The sequence below is a fragment of the Zonotrichia leucophrys genome, chromosome 2 (genome assembly GCF_028769735.1).
Source record: "Zonotrichia leucophrys gambelii isolate GWCS_2022_RI chromosome 2, RI_Zleu_2.0, whole genome shotgun sequence".
Classification (NCBI taxonomy): Eukaryota; Metazoa; Chordata; class Aves; order Passeriformes; family Passerellidae; genus Zonotrichia; species Zonotrichia leucophrys.
The window spans coordinates 23066944-23081134 of NC_088171.1; the positions used below are offsets into that span (position 1 = coordinate 23066944).

The 14191-nt window shown below is 37.7% G+C and overlaps 1 protein-coding gene across 3 annotated transcripts in view; it reads left to right on the plus strand.

The window, feature by feature from the left end:
• Nucleotides 1–11540, plus strand: part of ZNF804B (zinc finger protein 804B) — a 219329-nt gene extending 207789 nt beyond the window's left edge. For all 3 annotated transcript variants that reach the window (XM_064704257.1, XM_064704258.1, XM_064704259.1), the window contains 2 exons: nucleotides 1371–1501; nucleotides 4065–11540. In XM_064704257.1, the coding sequence (XP_064560327.1) occupies nucleotides 1371–1501; nucleotides 4065–7737 (3804 nt within the window). In that variant the 3' untranslated portion in view covers nucleotides 7738–11540. The remainder of the gene's footprint in view (nucleotides 1–1370; nucleotides 1502–4064) is intronic.
• The last annotated feature ends 2651 nt before the right edge of the window (nucleotides 11541–14191 follow it).

Sequence of the window (14191 nt, forward strand, 5' to 3'; positions counted from 1 at the left end):
TGCCTCCAGCCCTGTTTTCTCAGAAGCAGGTGCATGTGGGCCATGTACAGCTCTGTGCTGTGGCTAGATTGCTCACCATACCTGAGCTGCAGAAAGCAGTATTTGCTTTTACCATGCTTGGTCAGCCTTCAATTTATCATACTGATGCATATTGACCTTCTGGCCCCTAAAATAGTGAAACAGCAGCATGAGATGGTGTTCGTGATTTGGATGTTGATCTTTAGGTGCTGGGGACAGTCAAGTAGGCATAGATGCCGAAAGACGAGCAGCATTTTAAAAATGACTGAGACATCAGAACCTTTCTTCAAATGTACTTTCTGCATTTGAAATTTTGATAATTTAGCATTTCATGGTGTTGATACAGTAGTTCTAAACTACACAGATGAGTGTAGCCACCTCTGGACCAAGGGGAGAATGAATGCAGCAGTTTAATTTCAGTCTTGGTCCTCAAAGTTTCCAGTTTGGGCATCTGGCTGAATACACCAGAGCTCCTTCCCTGCTTGCAAACATTTTTTCCCCAAACACTGGAGAAGTGGGAAAGGGGGAAGGCATTCCTGTCATGGAGTATGGAAGCATGGATCTGAACTGGGGAGTTGTAAGGTTAGTTGTGACTTGCTGGCTCCTAGAGAGCCCAGTGAACTCAGAGACAACTGTTTCTGCAGAAGATGCTGTTGACACTTTCTAGTTTACATCTTCTCCTTTCATTTTCCTTCTGTTATCAGTAGTGCAAAATCGGGCAATAAAAAAATATAATAAAGGCAAAAAATTTTTTCTCTCTCCAGCAGCAATTACCTGATTTATAGATGTATGAAGTGATTAAAAAATTGTGAAAATAACTATAAAAGAGTTTCTTGATCAAATATTTCAGACAGTGGTTCTCTCATTTGAGGAAATAATACAGCCTTTAAAAGATACAAAACCAACAGATAAGCCCCCACACACCTGCGCATACATGTCCAAGTAGAGAACTATAAAATATATTACACATAGGAGCTCAGTTATTCCAGTATATGCCTGTGGATTACATTTCAACAGGATGAATTAAATAGGAACATGTTGACCTCATTAAATGGATTCTAGTTTTGTGTCTGTATTTGTACACAACAGAACATTTTTATATTCATCAGAAACCAAAAAAGCTGTCATTCATACATAGGCATCTATCAAATAAATAGCAGAGGGCAAATTATGCTGTCTTGTTAAGCAAAAATAACATTTTCAATCTCTTCTCACTATTATAGTATTTTAGGTATACTTTTATTCTCCATTAACATACCAACTTCACAATGAAAAGTGAATAAATTGAGTAAGAGGAACTGCATCTGGTGTGTACATCTCTAATCCCTTCTGTTTATATTCTTTTCACACAGAGATTGAAAGATTTAAAACAAAGAGAATTTGCTCGAAATGTGGCTTCAAAGTCATGGAAAGATGAGAAGAAACAGGAAAAAGCACTCAAGAGACTCCACCAGCTTGCAGAGTTACGGAAGCAGTCAGAATGGCAAGTTTTTAAAAATCATATGGGGTTTTAATGCCCTCTTTCCTCCCTTCCAGAAGAAATTATAATATTTTTACTCCTACACAAGTAATGTACAGAGATTGTGTGTATTGTGACCTGTTTTCAGCTGTCTTCAACTCCAAATGATCCTCTTCTGCAAACCATACATTGAAATCCTCTGCCTTAATTACCTGCTGTTTGAAAGTTTGTCATTTTCTCTCATGTAGATAGTTATTCTCACGCCTTCTAAATGGAGTGCTTTGAAGATGCTTTTATCATATCACCATTTTACCTTATCCAAACTGATGTGAAGAGATTAGTATGACTGTCTTAACATTTGATTGTAAGTTAATGGGAGACGATAAACCCTTTGTGAATAATTTTTACTACTTTTAAGGTACTGGGAGTATTCTTCAGTTTCTCTGTAGGATACTTTGAATGAAAAACAAATTATTAACTGAATTAAGTTGGTCTAATACTGTTAGCTCTATTGATTAATATCAAGATAGAGGACAAAGATCGCAGTAGTAAACCTTTAAATTTGAGAAATCTTTGTTTAATGACAAGAAATGCCTCAGTAGAATAGATTGACATCAGACAAATTGTTTCTATTAATCTACCAATGAGTTAATCAGATAAATAAACTGGCATTGTTTTAAATTCATCTGAAGACTAATGTACCCTGGAAATAACAGCATTCAGAGTTTATTACAAACTCATTTTGGCCTATGTAATTGCCTTTGAGCAATCTGCTGAAATATAACAGTTTAGCGTTAATATATCCCTTTTATGATTACGACTCCATTTTCATACAAATCTGCTGAAACAAATGTAACTGCCTGTGGGAAGGTTCCTTCATGCCCACACACTTGAAGATGTAGCCTCGGATAGAGCAATAATATCAGTGATAACAGCAAAGCCAGAAGGAATCTGGGAGGGAAAGAGCAGGTTTGCTTTTAGGAAGAGCCAGGAGTCCATAATATTTTGCACAGAGTGTGGAAGGGAAGAGCTTGCTATTCGTCCCTGTGATCACTAATAGGCTCAGGGGAGGCTGAGTGCCGGGATTTTGGCAGAGGGGCAGCACTCCCAATTGCTCAGGAAAGACAGAATGTCAGCCTTTGTGAGCAGAAGTCCGCACATGCAATTGTTACCATCCCCAGGTACTGTCTCTCAGGCTCCAAAACAGTTCCTTACAATGAGCTAATTCAATTTGACAACAAAATTATTGTCAATCTTGGGCACAGAAAAATTTTATTTTTTTATTCCAAGAAGATTTTGAAAAGGATTTGTTTATGTTTCTTTATGCCTTCTCCAAGAGAAAATTATTCCTCATGTAAATAGGGGTTAATTTGTATCTCCTGATGCTGAATTTCTGGCATTTCTGGCAAAGGCAAATATATTCTCTGAAATGCACACATATTCTCACATTATGAGTTGACCCTGCTCCAGGGAATCTTTCTGTCTTTCCCATTGCTAAAGATCAATTTTTATAGCATTTTTATAGCATTTTTGTATTTTTATAGCATTTATAAAGCATGACTGCAATTATAGATAGCTTATAGGCAGATCTGACAGTTTTAATTCATTTACATTTAATAAAAATATTTCATCTTTTTTTATCAAACCCTTAATTTAATCTGGCTCTAATTTTTTTCTTCTTAGTGTACTGAGGTACCACACTGATAGCAAATGTAGATAATTAGTCTAATGAAATGTGTGTTTACAATATATCTTAGAAAAACACTTATGGTTGCCATATATATCACATCTTTCATGGAAAATGGCTACAGTCATTTCAGTATCAGTTAATTATATGCTTCAAGAAATCAGTGGTTTGTCTTTTTTGTTAAGGCCCTAGAATAGGTAACTTTTTTCTTTAATTACAAGAAAATTAAATAATACTTAAAATCTGAGATATTTTGAAAATAGGAATAATGTAATTAATGGAAGTAAGACACAGAAAATGTATCAAAGTAAGTCAAATCATGGTTGATTTGAGAGACCAGGGAAGCTGTGATTTTCTTCACCCCAAAGGGTGACAGTTTTAGTATTAATTTCTCTGAGTATTTTGCAGTCATTTATTGTGGAATAAAATAAGGATCTACTCTTTAAAAAGTTAAACACATTCTTCCCATAGCAAGCAGAATGTTTCTCTTTCTCTTCTAGAGTTTGATTTTGCAGATGCTCCAAGTGGAAGCGTCTCTTTTTGAATATAGCACAATTTCCTTTGCAGAGGCCTTTCAGAAAAGCAAGACTTACCACAGATTAGGTTCTCCTAAATATAAATTTGGAGTAAAACCAATATTTGTTCTCCTTGTACATTGGCATAACTGAAAAAGAAAATTCATGTGCTGACATTAAGCATTTAATTTCTCTATAGAGAGACTGTCTTGCCCATACAAAATTCCAAACTGATGATAAACTGCACGTTTGTTGAAACTTAGCTTTACCTTTTAAAAAATTGAGTGACACCCTCCTTCACCAGACAGACACTGTAAAATGCAAGCTCTGTCATAACTTGGTTACTCAATGCAGCTTTCTTTTTTCCTTTATTTTTACCTTAAAGCATCACTGGGAGCGGACCATTGCTTAAAGCCCCCCGATTAGTCCTGGAAAAGCAGCAATCACCAGATGGCATTTTCCTGTACAAGGGCAGCAAGTTTGCAGCAAGTTCTCAAAGAACCACCACAAGCGAAGGACAAGGCTTCTCCAAAAGCATACTAGGGAAACAGCAACTTATAATAAGCAGGCACCACCCCCCAGCTGAAAGACACCATGCACTTGGAAACCGCATTTCACAAAAGTTCCCATGCAGCAACAATACCTCTCAAAGGGCAGGAGTGTCTTTTTCATTCTCTAAAAAGGTCCCTTTGAAGCTTGAGTCCTCTGCATCCGTCTTCAGTGAGAACTGTGAAGAAGGAAATGATTATAGTGAGTCCCCCAACCATAAAAAAAAGCAAACTATTGAGGGCTGTCATTCTGTCACTCTTTTGGAGGAACAACTGAAAGCAAGTTTGGATAAAGAGTCACCTATTGCACAAGACCAAATGGATTTGGATAAGAGTGCATCAAGTCATGTAGCTACAAAACCTAAAATGCTAAAGGAAAATGATAAAAGTAGTGATAGGGAATCAGAAGAAAAATTCAGAGCTAATCCTTCATTTTCTAAAGTCAAAATACCACTTCCAAATTTGAATTTTTCTGCTTCACTGAGAGAAACAGAGCAAGAGAGCAAACTGAATGAATCTGAGCAATTCTTAGAAACTCCCATCTCATCTTCATGCCAAGCTAGCAATTTTTCTACACAGTTGAACACCTACAAGCACAGTGATGCCCACCTGCCTGCCCAGTTATCTGAGCTCCCTAGACAGCCAGAACCTGAGCTGACCTGTTCAAGCAACATTAATGAGAGTCCTGGAGTGATAAAAAGAGAAAGATCTTTGGAGATCACAGAAACCACAGATAGAAATATGGAAACACTGGAAAAGGAGACCATGGTTAAAGAAGTTAAGCCCCAGGCATTGCCTTTCCTCCATGTAGTGAGCAAAGACGGCACCACTGCTCTGCAGTGGCCCACAGAATTACTTTTGTTTACAAAAACTGAGCCCTGTATTTCATATGGCTGTAATCCATTGTATTTTGACTTCAGACTCTCTTTAAATCACAGAGAGGGTAAACAGCATGAAACAAACAAAGCAAGCTGTAAAAATCTCTCTAAAAATAAGACTGCAGATGAATATGAACCCTCAGGTTTAATAAAACACAAGCAAATGTCAGATGAACAAGATAATCAGTTATTGAAACCAAAGAAGATGAAAGATTCCCTAAATCCAAGAAAGGCCAAGCAAAAAGCTGAGTCAGACATAGGGAAAGAAATGAATGAAAATGGTCAAAAATATATTGCAGATTATTTGAATGAAAATACACCCAAAGTGCCTGCTTACCTTGATGTCTCACAAAAGGATTATGTGACAGAAAAAAGTCTTTATACAACATCACTGAGGAGACCTTTAAAGCATCATTTCCATGGCTGTGAAAGAAAAACTCAGAACATTAGAAATGAAAGCATTTCCTTTTCTGCTTTTATGTCTAGGATTAAAAACTCTAACTCTGAAAAATGTCATTTAATTGATCCTGAAGAAAAATATAAGAACCAAAATGACTGCAGATCTCTTCAAGATGTGGTCAGCTGCAGCAGTGACATAAGTGACAGTGGAAAAGACTCTAGTGAAAGTTTCTTTAGTTGTAAATCCAGTTCAAACAGCAAGTATTCAGATAATGAAGGATGTGGAAGTTATACAAGATGCTGGAGACTCTCATCTCCTCAAAAGTCCTCGTATGGCAGACATTCCAGCTATTCTGACACTTCAGTTAGCAGCACGAGTAGCTACATGAGTCCCACATCAAACAATCACAGAAGAAATAATTTGCTTTGTTGTTGTAAAAGAAAAAACAAGACAGATAAAAGGCACAAACACAGAAAGCACAAGTGTATTTTCACTTCAGATGATACAGATGAGGATTATCTTTGTCATAGTAGAAGTCACAGAACTAGAAACTGTATTCAGAGTGGCACAATTAAATATCAAAGATGTTCAAGACATAAACTTTTACAAATCAGAGACAGGTCTAAACACAGCAGATGTAGACATCAGCATTTTGGCAAAGTGCTTAGTAGGAGTAGAAGCTGCCACAAATCCAAAAGTGGTTCCACTAGTGATTCAAGAAGCAGTGAAAGATCATCTAGCAGCAGAATATCAAGATGCAGCAGTTCAGGATCTGTCTCAAAAGAGACTGACAACTGTGACAATAAAACAAAAGAGGATTCTGAGAGAGCTTCTAACACTGAACCAGGAAAAGCTGAAACTGCACATTCCAACTCTCTGAATGTTAATAGTCAGTCCAAAAACTTTGCCACCCGCTCTTCCAAAAACCCGGCAAAAGACATATGTGGAAAAAGAAAGTCAATGACAGCCAAGATACTTTTAGAAAGAGTGCAGTCTAAGAAAACCCAGGAACAAATGCATGATCCAGAGAGATTTTCAATCAGTAGTGGGATAGAATTAAAGGATCACTTACAAAGTCACTTTGCTCTTCAGTTTTCATCATCAGTAGATGACATTGCAATGTTACCTTTGCCAGAGAAAGTGCTAAGCAAAGGTAAAAATGACATGAGACATAATGAAATCAGTTCACTGGAAAACAGTGTGAAGAAAAACAACACTGAAGCATCAGAGATAACAAATGTTACTCTTTCACCTGGAACTGATTATGACCATTGTGTTCTTAAAGACATAATTCAAATTGAAACAGGCTATCAGAGCCCAAGCATAAAAAGGAACACAGCAATAAAGGAACAAACCAGTCTCTTCTTTAGTGAAGTGCAGCCCTTTATACAAAGCTGTGATCCAGTACCAAATGATTTCCCTGGTGCTTTTCCCTCTAATAGATATTCTGTTGCTGATTCAACAGAGACCAAAGAAGAACTACATGATGTAAACATGGACTTGAACCGGGCAGAAGGCAGTTCAGACTCTTTTTGTGACAATGCTATGCAGAAGTATGGTGATACACTACATGACCTAGAAGTGTACAGCAAATCCACCTCCCCTCCTTTAACACAGCAGCCCATCACATTTACACCAGAAGAAGTAGACAAATACAGGTTGCTGCAGCTGCAAGCCCAGCAGCACATGCAGAAACAACTTCTGGCAAAACACCTGAAAGTTTTGCCTGCCCCAGGACCAGCTGCCTTCTCTGCAACACCAGCAGTTCCTGCCCTGCCTGTTCAGCAGCAGGCCACTGTCACCACCATCCAGCACACGCTGCTGCAGCGCTTTGCTGTCTCGGCATCTGTGCACCCCCACGGCGGCCATCTCTCCCTGGCGCCCCTCCACCCCCTCTCTCAGGCACATTTTGCCCCCATATCACTGTCCCCTTTAGCACCAGCCCTTATTCCCACCCACCCTGCTTTGCTGACAGGACACCCACTGCACTTGGTGTCTGCCACTCCCCTCCACCCTTCCCCACTGACCTTCCCGGCGCTGCCTCACGCTGCATACATCCCAGCCTTATTTACACCACACCTGAACACAGCCACTCCTTCTGCTGTACACCCAAATCACTTAGTTCATCCCTTATTCCAGGGACAAGAGCCCCTTCACTATTCTTGTTCTATCCAGACCCAACAGTTACCTACAGCAAAAGAAGTTTTCAGTGTTTCTAGCTACTTAAACTAGCCCAAATGATTTCATCATGGCTCCAACCCCAAATTAAAATAAAATAAAGCACTCAGCATTCAATCACCTCTGAGGGGAAATCTACTGTTTTGCTGAGAGCACAACAACAAAGATTTTAAAGTCCACAATCTGGCTGACAGCTTATGAATGTTGATTTTATTCTTGTATCACTGAGGAAAAGCTGCTTTAAAGCCTTTCATGGTACTATCACAAGAAGGATGGGTGGCCAGTGTCATTCTACAGGATGCTTTAAAAGAATAGCTTGAAGTGAAGTCTATAGGAAAGGGAAGTCAGTAGGAAAGGGACCACAGCACCCAGACAAAATGGGATCAATATCAACACTGATGAGGGATCTAAAGTAGCACAATTTAAGGCTGAGCAATCTTGGCACACCTCAAAGATTTGATTTTCTGAGTTTGTATATGAAACAGTGCCTGGTTGGTTAAGGTATAAAATAATGTATCTGGGACCAGCAGACCCTGGGGCTGTCTCCTGGCCAAAGTAAACAGGGGAGGCTCAGAGGGAGGGCTGATGAGTGAGCACTAGAAGGTGAGGATCACAACACCACCTTGAAGACACTTTAGTGATTTCATCCCTGCACATGTGGCTTGGACAGTCTAAAGGCACTGCAGTCAGGTCATGGGTACATAACAAAGCATTCCCTTAGCGTTGGGAGCTCTGTGCTGGCAGAAGCAGGCTGCCTCTTTTCTCTCCAAGCCTAGCATCCAAGAAGGCTCACTGAGAAGCCAAGTTTTTGGCACTGCCTGGGCATGACTGTGTCACAGGGCATGTCAGGGTGAGCCACACCAGCCCAGAATTGCCAAGCAGCCAGTGCTGGCTTTGAACCTCAGAGGTACTTGGCCAAAAGTCCCCACCAAACAGAGCTCTGATGTGTGGAAGAGTCTTTCCCAAAGAATGTGTCAATATTTTTCATCCCTTTCACAAACAACAGAAACAATTGGCTGGTCCTATAAAATCATGCAGATATTCATAATGATGTAGAAGTAAAATTCTGATAAAAAACTGGCTCTACAGGTTGAGACTCAGAGAAAAACTTGTTTGAGCACTCAGCATTTAAAAGTTTATTGAATCTAAACAAATATGTCAAGATTCTCGCATGGCTTCCCAAACTCTCTACAAGTAAAATGAAATTACAAATCAACAGGGTTTGAATGCATGTATCCAACCTTCAGAGTAACGTGTGGCTGAAATTGTTGTAATAACTGTGTATCTGAAAATAGGTGAAGGCTACAGCATCTCTTTGAATGCCATAGTTTGACATTTTTTATAATGTTTCTAACTGAACACAGGATATTTAGCATGAAATTAGTTTATAATTATGGTTAGACTGCAAGCATGCTTCCCCAATAAAATTGGACCATGAAAATCCAACACACAGTACCTGTTTGTTTGGATTAAAAACATTTGAAATAATTTCAATTCATTTGCAATAACTGCACAAATAAGTATCTTTCAGAATCAATATAAAACACATTGAAAAACTTTTGGGAGAATTTTAATCCATTATATTCAGCTACCTGAAGAAGCTGAAAACTCTAATTGCAAATAAGTTGTGTCTTTAAAATATAACAGAACCAATTTTCTTAGTTTTAATCAAAATGCATTGATCCATTGCAAAAAAAAAAAAAGAAATTATTTTAATTTCTGTCTTTCTGGATCTTCTTCAGCATAAACTGGTAATATGCCAAACTTTTCGAGTTACTTTACAAGTTGTGACTCCTATTTTTGTATTTCCAAGTAGCTTTAAATATTTGGTGGTTTAGCTATTGAAAAAAAACCCAGAAAAAATATTATGGAGACTATGCAGAAGCAAAATATTTTAGTGCTGAAAAAGGTTGGTGGCACCAGCACCCTCAAGCATATTTTGGTTTGATTCCCACCTTATTTTTTAGTCTCATTAACAAAATGGATTCATGCCTTTTTGGTGTTACTTATCTGTATGTAAGTAGCATATAAATTATATTTATTTTTCTCATTTAAATTGTAGAGTAATTCTTTAATTGAAATTATTGCCTCAGAATTAAGGAAGTCAAAGATTTTATTTGGGAAGAATGTAGAACTAAATGCTTCCAGAGTTTAACAATTCTTCCTTTCAATTTTGGCTGGAAAATTTCCCAAAATAAGGCCTGAATTTACAAATATTTTCTGTACTTCCAATACTTTATTTTCTGAGAATCAAACATATTTCACTTACTCTGACTCAACACCTCTGAAAATTTTTACTTGCTTGGATGGAGATCGCTCACTCAGTGGACCACTTGGACACATTAGTCATAATTCTGTAGAAACATTCTGAATTGGACATCTAAAGTAGCAGGTGAAGCAGTGCCCCAGGAGGGGCTGACTGGGCTGTGTGGCCATCACCTGCAGTCCAGGGATAATTCCAGCATAAAAGGTGGGGCAATTCCAGCCCCACAAGTTTTAAATTTGTGGGCCCAGTTTCATCTCTGTTGAAGTAAACTCAGCTGTTCTCATTGTGTATAAGAGTTCATTTGTACCTTAGGCAGATAACATCAAAAGAAAAATATGGAACTGAAGGAATGATGGGCTAATCTCATCTTTAATGTGTGTACACATATTTTGTATTCCCACTTCTACCAGAAAATGTTAATACTATAGAAATTTCTGTGGCAAGAAACCTGACCAAATCAAACTTAACCATATCCTACTACATAGATCATTTATGGAAAATAGATTTATTTGTTTCCCTCAATGTATGCACCATACAACGGGACTCTAGAATAAATGAAATCCTAGGATTCCCATGCATCATTGTACATACCAACATGGTAGGGCAAATAAATTGACAAGGAAGATTAATTTTAATTCTTGGAACAATGGGAATTAGAATTTTGAGATGCATTAATGGGGAGAAAAAGAGAGATTAGGAACAGAAAGAGCACAACAGAAAACCAGTAATCACTGATTACCAAACACAGGCAATGTCCAATATGGTTCTTAGTGCACAGAAGGGATTTTCTTGGAGAAATATAATAAAGCTATTGGCACAGCTGAAATTATATATTTCCTCTAATTGCTGTCATATTTTTTTCATCAGTAATGTACTTTAAATATGCATCATTATAATTATTAAAAGCATTATTGAGCCTGATGTAGGGAGCCATGCTACAATTTTGATTTTATTTAAAGACATTTTTAAAAGAGTTATAGTGTCTTTATGACAGTGATATATACACACCAAGTTAATAATCTATTTTAGCTTGAGTGTATATTCTTGATACATAATCTAAGGAAAGAGGTCACCCACACCTTAAAATTCAAATTAAAAAAATTTCCTAAGTGACACCATGATAAACTTTTTTGTTGTTGTTTGGGATTTTTTTTTAATCTGATGCATTTCTGGAATACATTCAACATGTATATTTGTTGTGCGGATTTGCATAAAAATGCCATTTGATCAGATTGATTTTAAAAGTGTCAAGTTTATATTTAAAACTGGATAATACTCTGGCTAGTATAATATGTAAACTAGTAATTTTGTTTTGTATTCTCTGTATAAAGTGTTTTATATTATACAGTAGCTAAGTGAATTGCACTATTGTACATGCAATGGGACTTTTGTTTTAGCTTATTCAAGGAATCCCTGGGAATGTAGTTTAATGCAATAATATTTTTTTTCAATAAAAAGGCTTACTGGGTATAAAGAGTGTCAGTCATGTATTTTTAATGTAAAGCATACCAAAAGGCGGCAACCTAATAAAATGCAGAATTATGCAAACATATTCTGTATTTTAATTTCCAGAACTGAAATACATTTAATTCATTACTGTGGTTATAATCCTGAAATTTCATAGAATGTTTCCTAAAGATTTTAGTATGTGTTACAAAAGTGGGTTGTTTAAATGGAACTGAAAATAAATATTCCTTACAAAAATTATTCTATCTATGTGTTTTTTCCAAGGATTTTTAATGAATAAATATCCTCCTGAGTATTTTTATGCACTGATTACTTTATTCATAATTAGACATACAACTCATCTGTCAGGTTCCCCAAATAATTGTATAGCAGGTCCTTTGGTAGAGAATCTAACAGTAGGATCTACAAATGTGTCATTTATTCACTCTTCAATCATTCTTTAAATAAGTATCACTTTATCCCATGTTTTCCCTATTACCCTGAGTTTTTCCAGGTTGTTTATTGCATCCTTTTCCATCTACCTTTCATTTAACTTGTTTTCTGACACAAGGCTTTTGGTTATGCAGGCACTCAGCTTCAGTGCTCCCAGAACTGCTGTTCTATTTGCAAGGCTACTTGTACCCCTCAGTGGATAGTTTCATAAGTGTCCCATCTCCAGGTGAGCACAAAGACTGAAGGAAGGTAAAAACCAGTGTCTGCATGTCTGTAGTAGATGAAACTCTATTTTTTGAGGTGAGATGTGATAGAGGTTATATTCTGTCCAGCCTATCTGCATAGCTGGAAATACCTTGGCCAATCTCTGGGACCAAACTAATCTACCTTGCAGTGACATTTCATGACTCGGGCATTCTATAAAGTCTTGAAACCAATGCAAACCCACGATGACAAAATTTACACTGTGTATCTAATTCCATTCAATTGTGGTTGTCCTTCTAGTCATTTTATAACAAAAACAAAATTCATAATTAGACATATAAAGAGTGTGTGTGTCTGAAGGAAATCCCCTGCAAATTAATATCTATGACATTAATGTTAGCTCAAATAGGCTTCCAGTTGAGATCAGATTCCACCTGTTTGTTGCTGAGCAAATCTTTGTATAAGCCGGGCAAAAAACAAAAACAGAAACAAAAACATAAACAAAACCAAATCACCCACCTTGTTTTGACTGAGATATAATACGTGAATAAATGAAGCTGTCCACACCTTACTATTCCTGATAAAGTTAACTGTAAAGCCAGCAAAATCCTTCCTACACTCTGGCGGGAAGTGTATTATCTTATTATGCAAACTAAGTATCTTAATATGTATTTTATACAGAAATATAAAGAATCACCATGAATGCAGCTCATTACCTTTATCTTTCTAGACAGCAGGCACAATGCGTGCGGGAATAACAGGAATCTGCAAGTCAGTGAACTGCACTGCTGCCGTGCTGAGTTTGGGGCATACTGTTGTGATGTGCTTGAATGTTTCTCTGCCCCAGGGCTAAGGGGAATTAACTCATTAATATTTCAGGTTATGAAAATACTCTCATTCAGGACCACCAGGATGAGCTGTAAGTCCACACATTGCTTGTCTATAGAGCATGTGGTAATGTTAACATACTTTTTATTATTCTTCAATGAACACATTATTTTCTTTAACAGAAAACACAGATGATGCCAAACTTCCAATTACAGAAATTATAGACAGAAATAAATCTACAGTTACATTAATGGGCATTTACTTTACACATGTACAGCTTAACAGGGACCAATCTGTTTTGTGAATGTGTTTAAAAGCACTCTTGGCTGAGATGTCAAGCGCTAGATACACAACTGTCTTAAAAGAAGATGCAGCCCAAACTAATATTTTATGACCTAGCTATGAAACCCTCAAAATAAAGATAAGATTGAAAAGCATGTTAGACTTCCATCAAAGGTATAAGCAGTTCTGTTGCCTCTACTTAAGTGCCCATCTGAAACTTATATTACACAAAAAAATCAATATTTCATTCTTATGAACCAATAAAATTTTTAGACCAAATAAATTTGTCATTTGCAAATCAATAAATTAAATGTATTTATCAATTTTATATATAAAACTGTTTTGTGTACTTCAAGCTTTGCATGAGTAAAATCAGCACCCTTAATAAATAAGTCATCGAGAATGGAATGAGATAATTAGTTTCAGACAGCCATAAAACAATCATTTCTATGTAAAGCAATATGTTCTATACAAAAATGGTTGAATTATAATTCACTTTCATCTTTTTTGCAAGTCATTTATGGGCTGTTTTCTGCCAGTCCCAGTGGACAACCCTACCAAATTTATTAGAAATAGTTATGTGTGTGTGTCTTGGGGACGTGGGTGCGTCATCTGAAGGTTGTATGGCTGCCTCTAATACAAACTTGTAGCCCTGACAGCTGAGAGGTGGAGCTGTGCAAACCTCAGGAACCTCAGCAAAGCCAGGTGAAGGTCTTGCACCTTGGCTGAGGTAATTCCAAGCACAAGGACAGGCTGGGTGGAGAGTGGATCTAGAGCACCTGTGGGGAGGAGGACTCAGGGGTGCTGGTGGGTGAGAGGCTGGGCATGAGCCAGCAGTCAGTGTGCACTGCAGCCCAGGAGGCCAAACGTGTCCTGGACTGCATCCAGAGCAGTGTGGGCAGCAGGGCAGGGGAGGGACACTGCCCCTCTGCTCGGCTCTGCTCTGCTCTGGTGAGAGAGACACCTCCTGGAACATGGAACACCCAGCTCGGCGGCTCTCAGCAGAAGAACATGGATCTGTTCCAAAAG